Raw genomic sequence first — 13,149 nt, forward strand, 5'->3', positions numbered from 1 at the left:
TGTCTCTCTCTCTCTCTCTCTCTCTCTCTCTCTCTCTCTCTCTCTCTCTCTCTGTCTCTCTCTCTCTCTTTTTCTCTCTCTCTCTCTCTCTCTCTCTCTCTCTCTCTCTCTCTCTCTCTCTCTCTCTCTCTTTGTCTCTCTCTCTCTGTCTCTCTCTCTCTCTTTCTCTCTCTCTGTCTCTCTCTCTCTCTGTCTCTCTGTCTCTGTCTCTCTGTCTCTGTCTCTCTGTCTGTAATTTTCGTTTTTTTGGTTAGCTCATGGCAAATAGACGAACGCCGGTGGCCACAGCTGTCCGGTGTCTGACTAAGAAGGAACGGTGAGTGGCAAACACACCTGAGCTCAACGTGCCTGCGCACACGAAATCATCACGTGCCCGCGCGCCCCGTCGGATGAGCATTAGTACGGTTCATTAAGTGTCACTGGATACATGTTTAACGGGGACAACAAGACGTAACAGTACTTTACGGGGTTTCTTTCTTTCAGACGGTTGAGAGAGAGAGATCAAACCGTTGGAGACAGGTCACCACCAGTTCCTCTCTTTCTCTCTCTCATCCCCTGTTCTTTTTACCGGTTTATTTGGAGTGCGTTGTACAAGGACTAGTCCCAAGCCATGCTGTGGAGAGCGGGGCTCGTGTTGCTGCTGTGTTGGGCCACCACCGGGGAGCTAAGTCATCAACCCCTGGACTCCCCGGAACGTGAAGACCCGACGACGAGCAAACTGCAGGCCGACTCTGTGTCCGTGAGTACGCGGCAGCAGCGGTCCCCGCCGCCGGTAGAACCCCTAGACTTTGGGTTCGTGCCCTCCGGTGTGTACGACACGCACGCCTACTACGAGCCCGGTGCCATCGGTGTTCTGTTCCACATGGTTCACGCGTTCCTTTACGTGGTACAACCGAACCCCTTTCCGAAAGGTGAGGAGCACGGCTCAGTGTGTGTGTGTGTGTGTGTGTGTGTGTGTGTGTGTGTGTGTGTGTGTGTGTGTGTGTGTGTGTGTGTGTGTGTGTGTGCCCGTCTTGGACAGCTCCTTTAACGCCCTGTAAATTGAGGAGAGTTTTATTTCAGAATACGCAGCTAAAAGGAGAACAGCGTAGGCAACACAATAAATACTTTTAATAACACAAAGTAAATCAATACATGTGTTGTCTAATTAAGAAATATACAGTTAGTTAATTAAGAAATATATGGTTCTACTGTCAGGTTTATCAGTTTAGCATGTAGGTCTACTGTCAGGGTTATCAGTTTAGCATGTAGGTCTACTGTCAGGGTTATCAGTTTAGCATGTAGGTCTACTGTCAGGGTTATCAGTTTAGCATGTAGGTCTACTGTCAGGTTTAGCATGTAGGTCTACTGTCAGGTTTAGCATGTAGGTCTACTGTCAGGTTTAGCATGTAGGTCTACTGTCAGGGTTATCAGTTTAGCATGTAGGTCTACTGTCAGGTTTAGCATGTAGGTCTACTGTCAGGTTTAGCATGTAGGTCTACTGTCAGGTTTAGCATGTAGGTCTACTGTCAGGGTTATCAGTTTAGCATGTAGGTCTACTGTCAGGTTTATCAGTTTAGAATGTACAGTGGGGCAAAAAAGTATTTAGTCAGCCACCAATTGTGCAAGTTCCTCCACTTAAAAAGATGAGAGGCCAGTAATTTTCATCAACTGTACACTTCAACTATGACAGACAAAATGAGAAAAAAAATCCAGAAAATCACATTGTAGGATTTTTAATGAATTTATTTGCAAATTATGGTGGAAATAAGTATTTGGTCAATAACAAAAGTTTATCTCAATACTTTGTTATATACCCTTTGTTGGCAATGACAGAGGTCAAACGTTTTCTGTAAGTCTTCACAAGGTTTTCACACACTGTTGCTGGTATTTTGGCCCATTCCTCCATGCAGATCTCCTCTAAAGCAGTGATGTTTTGGGGCTGTTGCTGGGCAACACGGATTTTCAACTCCCTCCAAAGATTTTCTATGGGGTTGAGATCTGGAGACTAGCTAGGCCACTCCAGGACCTTGAAATGCTTCTTACGAAGCCACTCCTTCGTTGCCCGGGCGGTGTGTTTGGGATCATTGTCATGCTGAAAGACCCAGCCACGTTTCATCTTCAATGCCCTTGCTGATGGAAGGAGGTTTTCACTCAAAATCTCACGATACATGGCCCCATTCATTCTTTCCTTTACACGGATCAGTTGTCCTGGTCCCTTTGCAGAAAAACAGCCCCAAAGCATGATGTTTCCACCCCCATGCTTCACAGTAGGTATGGTGTTCTTTGGATGCAACTCAGCATTCTTTGTCCTCCAAACACGACGAGTTGAGTTTTTACCAAAAAGTTATATTTTGGTTTCATCTGACCATATGACATTCTCCCAATCTTCTTCTGGATCATCCAAATGCTCTCCAGCAAACTTCAGACGGGCCTGGACATGTACTGGCTTAAGCAGGGGGACACGTCTTGCACTGCAGGATTTGAGTCCCTGGCAGCGTAGTGTGTTACTGATGGTAGGCTTTGTTACTTTGGTCCCAGTTCTCTGCAGGTCATTCACTAGGTCCCCCCGTGTGGTTCTGGGATTTTTCTCACCTTGTGGTCATTTTGACTCCACGGGGTGAGATCTTGCGTGGGGCCCCAGATCGAGGGAGATTATCAGTGGTCTTGTATGTCTTCCATTTCCTAATAATTGCTCCCACAGTTGATTTCTTCAAACCAAGCTGCTTACCTATTGCAGATTCAGTCTTCCCAGCCTGGTGCAGGTCTACAATTTTGTTTCTGGTGTCTTTTGACAGCTCTTTGGTCTTGGCCATAGTGGAGTTTGGAGTGTGACTGTTTGAGGTTGTGGACAGGTGTCTTTTATACTCATAACAAGTTCAAACAGGTGCCATTAATACAGGTAACGAGTGGAGGACAGAGGAGCCTCTTAAAGAAGAAGTTACAGGTCTGTGAGAGCCAGAAATCTTGCTTGTTTGTAGGTGACCAAATACTTATTTTCCACCATAATTTGCAAATAAATTCATTAAAAATCCTACAATGTGATTTTCTGGATTTTTTTCCCTCATTTTGTCCTCATTTTGTCATAGTTGAAGTGTACCTATGATGAAAATTACAGGCCTCTCTCATCTTTTTAAGTGGGAGAACTTGCACAATTGGTGGCTGACTAAATACTTTGTTGCCCCACTCTATCTCAAAGTGCTGTACAGAAACCCAGCCTAAAACCCCAAACAGCAAGCAATGCAGGTGTAGAAGCACGGTGGCTAGGAAAAACTCCCTAGAAAGGCTAAAACCTAGGAAGAAACCTAGAGAGGAACCAGGCTATGAGGGGTGGCCTGTCCTCTTCTGGCTGTGCCGGGTGGAGATTATAACAGAACATGGCCAAGATGTTCAAATGTTCATAAATGACCAGCCTGGTCAAATAATAATAATCACAGTAGTTGTCGAGGGTGCAACAGGTCAGCACCTCAGGAGTAAATGTCAGTGGGCTTTTCATAGCCGATCATTCAGAGTATCTCTACCGCTCCTGCAGTCTCTAGAGAGTTGAAAACAGCAGGTCCGGGACAAGGTAGCACGTCCGGTGAACAGGTCAGGGTTCCATAGCCACAGGCAGAACAGTTGAAACTGGAGCAGCAGCATGACCAGGTGGACTGAGGACAACAAGGAGTCATCATGCCAGGTAGTCCTGAGGCATGGTCCTAGGGCTCAGGTCCTCCGAGAGAAAGAGAGAGAAAGAGAGAATTAGAGGGAGCATACTTAAATTCACACAGGACACCGGATAAGACAGGAGAAATACTCCAGATATAACAGACTGACCCTAGCCCTCCGACACTTAAACTACTGCAGCATAAATACTGGAGGCTGAGACAGGAGGGGTCAGGAGACACTGTGGCCCCATCCGATGATACCCCCGGACAGGGCCAAAGCCAAACAGGAAGGATATAACCCCACCCACTTTGCCAAAGCACAGCCCCCACACCACTAGAGGGATATCTTCAACCACCAACTTACCATCCTGAGACAAGGAGTATAGCCCACAAAGATCTCTGGCACGGCACAACCCAAGGGGGGGCGCCAACCCAGACAGGAAGGTCACGTCAGTAACTCAACCCACTCAAGTGACGCACCCCTCCCAGGGACGGCATGAAAGAGCACCAGTAAGCCAGTGACTCAGCCCCTGTAATAGGGTTAGAGGCAGAGAATCCCAGTGGAGAGAGGGGAACCGGCCAGGCAGAGACAGCAAGGGTGGTTCGTTGCTCCAGAGCCTTTCCGTTCACCTTCACACTCCTGGGCCAGACTACACTCAATCATATGACCTACTGAAGAGATGAGTCTTCAATAAAGACTTAAAGGTTGAGACCGAGTCTGCGTCTCTCACATGGGTAGGCAGACTGTTCCATAAAAATGGAGATCTATAGGAGAAAGCCCTGCCTTCAGCTGTTGCCCCGGTAACAACAGCAGTAGGTCATAACGTTGCCCCGGTAACAACAGCAGTAGGTCATAACGTTGCCCCGGTAACAACAGCAGTAGGTCATAACGTTGCCCCGGTAACAACAGCAGTAGGTCATAACGTTGCCCCGGTAACAACAGCAGTAGGTCATAATGTTGCCCCGGTAACAACAACAGTAGGTTATAATGTTGCCCCGGTAACAACAGCAGTAGGTCATAATGATGCCCCGGTAATAACAACAGTAGGTTATAATGTTGCCTCGGTAACAACAGCAGTCGGTCATAATATTGCCTCGGTAACAACAGCAGTAGGTCATAATGTTGCCTCGGTAACAACAGCAGTAGGTCATAACGTTGCCTCGGTAACGAGCAGTAGGTCATAATGTTGCCTCGGTAACAACAACAGCAGTAGGTCATAATGTTGCCTCGGTAACAACAGCAGTAGGTCATAATGTTGCCTCGGTAACAACAACAGCAGTAGGTCATAATGTTGCCTCGGTAACAACAGCAGTAGGTCATAATGTTGCCTCGGTAACAACAGCAGTAGGTCATAATGTTGCCCCGGTAACAACAGCAGTAGGTCATAATGTTGCTTCGGTAACAACAGCAGTAGGTCATAATGTTGCCCCGGTAACAACAGCAGTAGGTCATAATGTTGCCCCGGTAACAACAGCAGTAGGTCCTAATGTTGCCACACCACACCACACCACAATCAGGGTTGGGAGTTTGGGAAAATAGAATTTTGACTCAATTGTTTGGGATAGTAAAACACCAAATGTATTAGTGGGATGATCCATTGATCTGTAATGTATAGGTCATGTTCATGTCATGTTTAAAGCATGTTCATAGCATGTTTGTCATATTAATGGCATATTAATGTCATGTTTATGTCATGTTTATGTCATGTTTATAGCATGTCTGTCATGTTTATGTCATATTAATGTCATATTTATGTCATATTAATGTCATGTTTATGTCATATTAATGTCATGTTTATGTCATGTTTATGTCATGTTTATAGCATGTCTGTCATGTTTATGTCATATTAATGTCATATTTATGTCATATTAATGTCATGTTTATGTCATATTAATGTCATGTTTATGTCATATTAATGTCATGTTTATGTCATATTAATGTCATGTTTATGTCATGTTTATGTCATGTTTATAGCATGTCTGTCATGTTTATGTCATATTAATGTCATATTTGTCATATTAATGTCATATTTATGTCATATTAATGTCATGTTTATGTCATATTAATGTCATGCTTATAGCATGTCTGTCATGTTTATGTCATGTTTATGTCATGTTTATGTCATGTTTATGTCATATTAATGTCATGTTTATGTCATATTAATGTCATATTCATGTCATATTAATGTCATGTTTATGTCATATTAATGTCATGTTTATGTCATGTTTATGTCATGTTTATGTTATGTTTATGTCATGTTTATGTCATATTAATGTCATGTTTATGTCATATTAATGTCATGTTTATGTCATATTAATGTCATGTTTATGTCATGTTTATGTCATGTTTATGTCATGTTTATGTCATGTTTATGTCATATTAATGTCATGTTTATGTCATATTAATGTCATGTTTATGTCATGTTTATAGCATGTCTGTCATGTTTATGTCATATTAATGTCATGCTTATAGCATGTTTATGTCATATTAATGTCATGCTTATGTCATGTTTATGTCATATTAATGTCATGCTTATGTCATGTTTATGTCATATTAATGTCATGCTTATGTCATGTTTATAGCATGTCTGTCATGTTTATGTCATGTTTATGTCATGTTTATGTCATGTTTATGTCATATTAATGTCATGCTTATGTCATGTTTATGTCATGTTTATGTCATGCTTATAGCATGTTTATGATAACATCACATCAACACAGCACTGGTATACCAGCTAGGAAGTCCATATTTAGACTACTGACGGAGTGTGTGTGTGTGTGTGTGGTGTGTGGTGTGTGGTGTGTGGTGTGTGGTGTGTGTGTGTGTGTGTGTGTGTGTGTGTGTGTGTGTGTGTGTGTGTGTGTGTGTGTGTGTGTGTGTGTTGGCCGGGTCACGTTGGAGCAGTGCAATAGGATTGGTGTTTCTAAGGAGGAGGGTTAGAGTTCGGCCTAATCAATTATCAGTTAAGCCTTTACTGATGCTGGCTCTCTGCTGTCACCTGGTCCCCAGGACTAACACCTTAATCCACCAGCCATATGGCACCTTCACACACACACACACACACACACACACACACACACACACACACACACACACACACACACACACACACACACACCACACCACACCACACCACACCACACACAACCTGACACACACACACACACACACCACACACAGGTAGAGTCCATGTCAACCAGATCTCCCTCTCTCCTCCCCGCTGCTCTGTGGCCTCTATTGTACTGGACCTGTTGATGCTGCTGTTACAGTGTCACTATATCAGGGTGGTGTGTGTGTGTGTGTGTTTGTGTGTCAGGTTGTGTAAGGGCCCAGTGTAATCCCTGTGGACATGACCATATTTATACTCCCTGACTGTCTACCTACATACTGACCCTTACAAAACAGTAGAGAGGTAGTGACTACCTACTCCTACATACTGAGGCAGTGAATTGTAATACTGCTAGCTGTTAGCTGTTAGCTGTTAGCCGTTACAGAGTGGTCAGGAGGGTGGGACAGGGCAGTGAATTGTAATACTGCTAGCTGTTAGCTGTTAGCTGTTACAGAGAGGTCAGGAGGGTGGGACAGGGCAGTGAATTGTAATACTGCTAGCTGTTAGCTGTTACAGAGAGGTCAGGAGGGTGGAACAGGGCAGTGAATTGTAATACTGCTAGCTGTTAGCCGTTACAGAGAGGTCAGGAGGGTGGGACAGGGCAGTGAATTGTAATACTGCTAGCTGTTAGCTGTTAGCTGTTACAGAGAGGACAGGAGGGTGGAACAGGACAGTGAATTGTAATACTGCTAGCTGTTAGCTGTTAGCTGTTAGCTGTTACAGAGAGGTCAGGAGGGTGGGACAGGACAGTGAATTGTAATACTGCTAGCTGTTAGCTGTTAGCTGCTAGCCGTTACAGAGAGGTCAGGAGGGTGGGACAGGACAGTGAATTGTAATACTGCTAGCTGTTAGCTGTTAGCTGTTAGCCGTTACAGAGAGGTCAGGAGGGTGGGACAGGACAGTGAATTGTAATACTGCTAGCTGTTAGCTGTTAGCTGTTAGCCGTTACAGAGAGGTCAGGAGGGTGGGACAGGACAGTGAATTGTAATACTGCTAGCTGTTAGCTGTTAGATGTTAGCCGTTAGATGTTAGCCGTTACAGAGAGGTCAGGAGGGTGGAACAGGGCAGTGAATTGTAATACTGCTAGCTGTTAGCTGTTAGCTGTTAGCCGTTACAGAGAGGTCAGGAGGGTGGGACAGGACAGTGAATTGTAATACTGCTAGCTGTTAGCTGTTAGCTGTTAGCTGTTAGCTGTTAGCCATTACAGAGAGGTCAGGAGGGTGGGACAGGACAGTGAATTGTAATACTGCGAGCTGTTAGCTGTTAGCTGTTAGCTGTTAGCCGTTACAGAGAGGACAGGAGGGTGGGACAGGACAGTGAATTGTAATACTGCTAGCTGTTAGCTGTTAGCTGTTAGCCGTTACAGAGAGGTCAGGAGGGTGGGACAGGACAGTGAATTGTAATACTGCGAGCTGTTAGCTGTTAGCTGTTAGCCGTTACAGAGAGGTCAGGAGGGTGGAACAGGGCAGTGAATTGTAATACTGCTAGCTGTTAGCTGTTAGCCGTTACCGAGAGGTCAGGAGGGTGGGACAGGGCAGTGAATTGTAATACTGCTAGCTGTTAGCTGTTAGCTGTTAGCCGTTACAGAGAGGTCAGGAGGGTGGGACAGGGCAGTGAATTGTAATACTGTTAGCTGTTAGCTGTTAGCCGTTACAGAGAGGTCAGGAGGGTGGGACAGGGCAGTGAATTGTAATACTGCTAGCTGTTAGCTGTTAGCCGTTACCGAGAGGTCAGGAGGGTGGGACAGGGCAGTGAATTGTAATACTGCTAGCTGTTAGCTGTTAGCTGTTAGCCGTTACAGAGAGGTCAGGAGGGTGGGACAGGGCAGTGAATTGTAATACTGCTAGCTGTTAGCTGTTAGCCGTTACAGAGAGGACAGGAGGGTGGGACAGGGCAGTGAATTGTAATACTGCTAGCTGTTAGCTGTTAGATGTTAGCCGTTAGATGTTAGCCGTTACAGAGAGGTCAGGAGGGTGGAACAGGGCAGTGAATTGTAATACTGCTAGCTGTTAGCTGTTAGCTGTTAGCCGTTACAGAGAGGTCAGGAGGGTGGGACAGGACAGTGAATTGTAATACTGCTAGCTGTTAGCTGTTAGCTGTTAGCTGTTAGCTGTTAGCCATTACAGAGAGGTCAGGAGGGTGGGACAGGACAGTGAATTGTAATACTGCGAGCTGTTAGCTGTTAGCTGTTAGCTGTTAGCCGTTACAGAGAGGACAGGAGGGTGGGACAGGACAGTGAATTGTAATACTGCTAGCTGTTAGCTGTTAGCTGTTAGCCGTTACAGAGAGGTCAGGAGGGTGGGACAGGACAGTGAATTGTAATACTGCGAGCTGTTAGCTGTTAGCTGTTAGCCGTTACAGAGAGGTCAGGAGGGTGGAACAGGGCAGTGAATTGTAATACTGCTAGCTGTTAGCTGTTAGCCGTTACCGAGAGGTCAGGAGGGTGGGACAGGGCAGTGAATTGTAATACTGCTAGCTGTTAGCTGTTAGCTGTTAGCCGTTACAGAGAGGTCAGGAGGGTGGGACAGGGCAGTGAATTGTAATACTGTTAGCTGTTAGCTGTTAGCCGTTACAGAGAGGTCAGGAGGGTGGGACAGGGCAGTGAATTGTAATACTGCTAGCTGTTAGCTGTTAGCCGTTACCGAGAGGTCAGGAGGGTGGGACAGGGCAGTGAATTGTAATACTGCTAGCTGTTAGCTGTTAGCTGTTAGCCGTTACAGAGAGGTCAGGAGGGTGGGACAGGGCAGTGAATTGTAATACTGCTAGCTGTTAGCTGTTAGCCGTTACAGAGAGGACAGGAGGGTGGGACAGGGCAGTGAATTGTAATACTGCTAGCTGTTAGCTGTTAGCTGTTAGCCGTTACAGAGAGGTCAGGAGGGTGGGACAGGGCAGTGAATTGTAATACTGCTAGCTGTTAGCTGTTACAGAGAGGTCAGGAGGGTGGGACAGGGCAGTGAATTGTAATACTGCTAGCTGTTAGCCGTTACAGAGAGGTCAGGAGGGTGGGACAGGGCAGTGAATTGTAATACTGCTAGCTGTTAGCTGTTAGCCGTTACAGAGAGGACAGGAGGGTGGGACAGGGCAGTGAATTGTAATACTGCTAGCTGTTAGCTGTTAGCTGTTAGCCGTTACAGAGAGGTCGGGAGGGTGGGACAGGACAGTGAATTGTAATACTGCGAGCTGTTAGCTGTTAGCTGTTAGCCGTTACAGAGAGGACAGGAGGGTGGAACAGGGCAGTGAATTGTAATACTGCTAGCTGTTAGCTGTTAGCCGTTACCGAGAGGTCAGGAGGGTGGGACAGGGCAGTGAATTGTAATACTGCTAGCTGTTAGCTGTTAGCTGTTAGCTGTTACAGAGAGGTCAGGAGGGTGGGACAGGACAGTGAATTGTAATACTGCTAGCTGTTAGCTGTTAGCCGTTACAGAGTGGTCAGGAGGGTGGGACAGGGCAGTGAATTGTAATACTGCTAGCTGTTAGCCGTTACAGAGAGGTCTGGAGGGTGGAACAGGACAGTGAATTGTAATACTGCTAGCTGTTAGCTGTTAGCTGTTAGCCGTTACAGAGAGGTCAGGAGGGTGGGACAGGACAGTGAATTGTAATACTGCTAGCTGTTAGCTGTTAGCCGTTACAGAGAGGTCAGGAGGGTGGGAGAGGGCAGTGAATTGTAATACTGCTAGCTGTTAGCTGTTAGCTGTTAGCCGTTACAGAGTGGTCAGGAGGGTGGGACAGGGCAGTGAATTGTAATACTGCTAGCTGTTAGCCGTTACAGAGAGGTCAGGAGGGTGGGACAGGGCAGTGAATTGTAATACTGCTAGCTGTTAGCCGTTACAGAGAGGTCAGGAGGGTGGGACAGGGCAGTGAATTGTAATACTGCTAGCTGTTAGCCGTTACAGAGAGGTCAGGAGGGTGGGACAGGGCAGTGAATTGTAATACTGCTAGCTGTTAGCCGTTACAGAGAGGTCAGGAGGGTGGGACAGGGCAGTGAATTGTAATACTGCTAGCTGTTAGCTGTTAGCTGTTACAGAGAGGTCAGGAGGGTGGGACAGGACAGTGAATTGTAATACTGCTAGCTGTTAGCTGTTAGCTGTTAGCCGTTACAGAGAGGTCAGGAGGGTCTTGGGACTGAAGCCATTTTACTGGAATTGGATTATCAGCCAGACAACACAGCTTTTTACTGACCAGACAGTTCTAGAACACAGCTATTAACTGACCAGACAGTTCTAGAACACAGCTTTTTACTGACCAGATAGTTCTAGAACACAGCTATTAACTGACCAGACAGTTCTAGAACACAGCTTTTAACTGACCAGACAATTCTAGAACACAGCTATTAACTGACCAGATAGTTCTAGAACACAGCTATTAACTGACCAGACAGTTCTAGAACACAGCTTTTTACTGACCAGATAGTTCTAGAACACAGCTATTAACTGACCAGACAGTTCTAGAACACAGCTTTTTACTGACCAGATAGTTCTAGAACACAGCTATTAACTGACCAGACAGTTCTAGAACACAGCTTTTTACTGACCAGATAGTTCTAGAACACAGCTTTTTACTGACCAGACAGTTCTAGAACACAGCTTTTAACTGACCAGACAATTCTAGAACGCAGCCCCTCTTACCCCCCAAATTCACTCCAAATCAACCCAATTTACCCCTTTACCCCTTTTCCCCTCATATGTAAAAAAGGGTCTGTCTTTCTCTTTCTCTGTGTGTGTGTGTGTGTGTGTGTGTGTGTGTGTGTGTGTGTGTGTGTGTGTGTGTGTCTTTGTGTGTGTGTGTGTGTGTGTGTGTGTGTGTGTGTGTGTGTGTGTGTGTGTGTCTTTGTGTGTGTGTGTGTGTGTGTGTGTGTGTGTGTGTGTGTCTTTGTGTGTGTGTGTGTGTGTGTGTGTGTGTGTCTTTGTGTGTGTGTGTGTGTGTGTGTGTGTGTGTGTGTGTCTTTGTGTGTGTGTGTGTGTGTGTGTGTGTGTGTGTGTGTGTGTGTGTCTTTGTGTGTGTGTGTGTGTGTGTGTGTGTGTCTTTGTGTGTGTGTGTGTGTGTGTGTGTGTGTGTGTGTGTGTGTGTGTGTGTCTTTGTGTGTGTGTGTGTGTGTGTGTGTGTGTGTGTGTGTGTGTGTGTGTGTGTGTGTACCTGCTGAGCAACAGATCAGGTATTACTGCATCCGCTCTATATAAAGACATACTGTAAACATAAAATCCAGCACAGAGCCATGCAATCTCCACAGGAAAACACTGGCGGTGGCCGTACTGAAGAGCTCAGTGACTTTCAACGTGGCACCGTCAGAGGATGCCACCTTTCCAACAAGTCAGTTTGGTCAAATTTCTGCTAAAGTCGCCCCGGTGAACTGTAATTGTGAAGTGGAAACGTCTAGGAGCTAACGACTGTTGTATATGATTGGCTAATGACTATTGTATTGTGTGATTGGCTAACAAGCGTGCGTTGTGTAATTGGCTAACGAGACTTGTGCTAAGTGATTGGCTAACGAGGTTGTATTTTGTTCTCAGATCTCATCGTAAAAGTCATCCAACAGAACATGGGAGGGATAAAACTAGAGGACTATCGCAAGGTAGGCTGCTGTAATACTAACTCTGTGAGAGATATAATAATGTATAACTCACTAACATGCTGTAATACTAACTCTGTTATAGAGATATAATAATGTATAACTCACTAACATGCTGTAATACTAACTCTGTTATAGAGATATAATAATGTATAACTCACTAACATGCTGTAATACTAACTCTGTGTTATAGAGATATAATAATGTATAACTCACTAACATGCTGTAATACTAACTCTGTGTTATAGAGATATAATAATGTATAACTCACTAACATGCTGTAATACTAACTCTGTTATAGAGATATAATAATGTATAACTCACTAACATGCTGTAATACTAACTCTGTGTTATAGAGATATAATAATGTATAACTCACTAACATGCTGTAATACTAACTCTGTGTTATAGAGATATAATAATGTATAACTCACTAACATGCTGTAATACTAACTCTGTTAGAGATATAATAATGTATAACTCACTAACATGCTGTAATACTAACTCTGTGTTATAGAGATATAATAATGTATAACTCACTAACATGCTGTAATACTAACTCTGTTATAGAGATATAATAATGTATAACTCACTAACATGCTGTAATACTAACTCTGTGTTATAGAGATATAATAATGTATAACTCACTAACATGCTGTAATACTAACTCTGTGTTATAGAGATATAATAATGTATAACTCACTAACATGCTGTAATACTAACTCTGTTATAGAGATATAATAATGTATAACTCACTAACATGCTGTAATACTAACTCTGTTATAGAGATATAATAATGTATAACTCACTAACATGCTGTAATACTAACTCTGTGTTATAGAGATAT

The 13,149-nt window shown here is 44.5% G+C and overlaps 1 protein-coding gene across 1 annotated transcript in view; it reads left to right on the forward strand.

Moving 5' to 3' along the window:
- Positions 1 to 425: 425 nt before the first annotated feature.
- Positions 426 to 13,149, forward strand: part of LOC129856037 (prominin-1-A-like) — a 131,661-nt gene continuing 118,937 nt past the window's right edge. Inside the window, exons 1-2 of the mRNA XM_055924171.1 lie at positions 426 to 911; positions 12,244 to 12,305. Of these exons, the coding sequence (XP_055780146.1) occupies positions 611 to 911; positions 12,244 to 12,305 (363 nt within the window). The 5' untranslated portion in view covers positions 426 to 610. The remainder of the gene's footprint in view (positions 912 to 12,243; positions 12,306 to 13,149) is intronic.

Source organism: Salvelinus fontinalis, chromosome 5, assembly GCF_029448725.1.
Source record: "Salvelinus fontinalis isolate EN_2023a chromosome 5, ASM2944872v1, whole genome shotgun sequence".
Lineage (NCBI taxonomy): Eukaryota > Metazoa > Chordata > Actinopteri > Salmoniformes > Salmonidae > Salvelinus > Salvelinus fontinalis.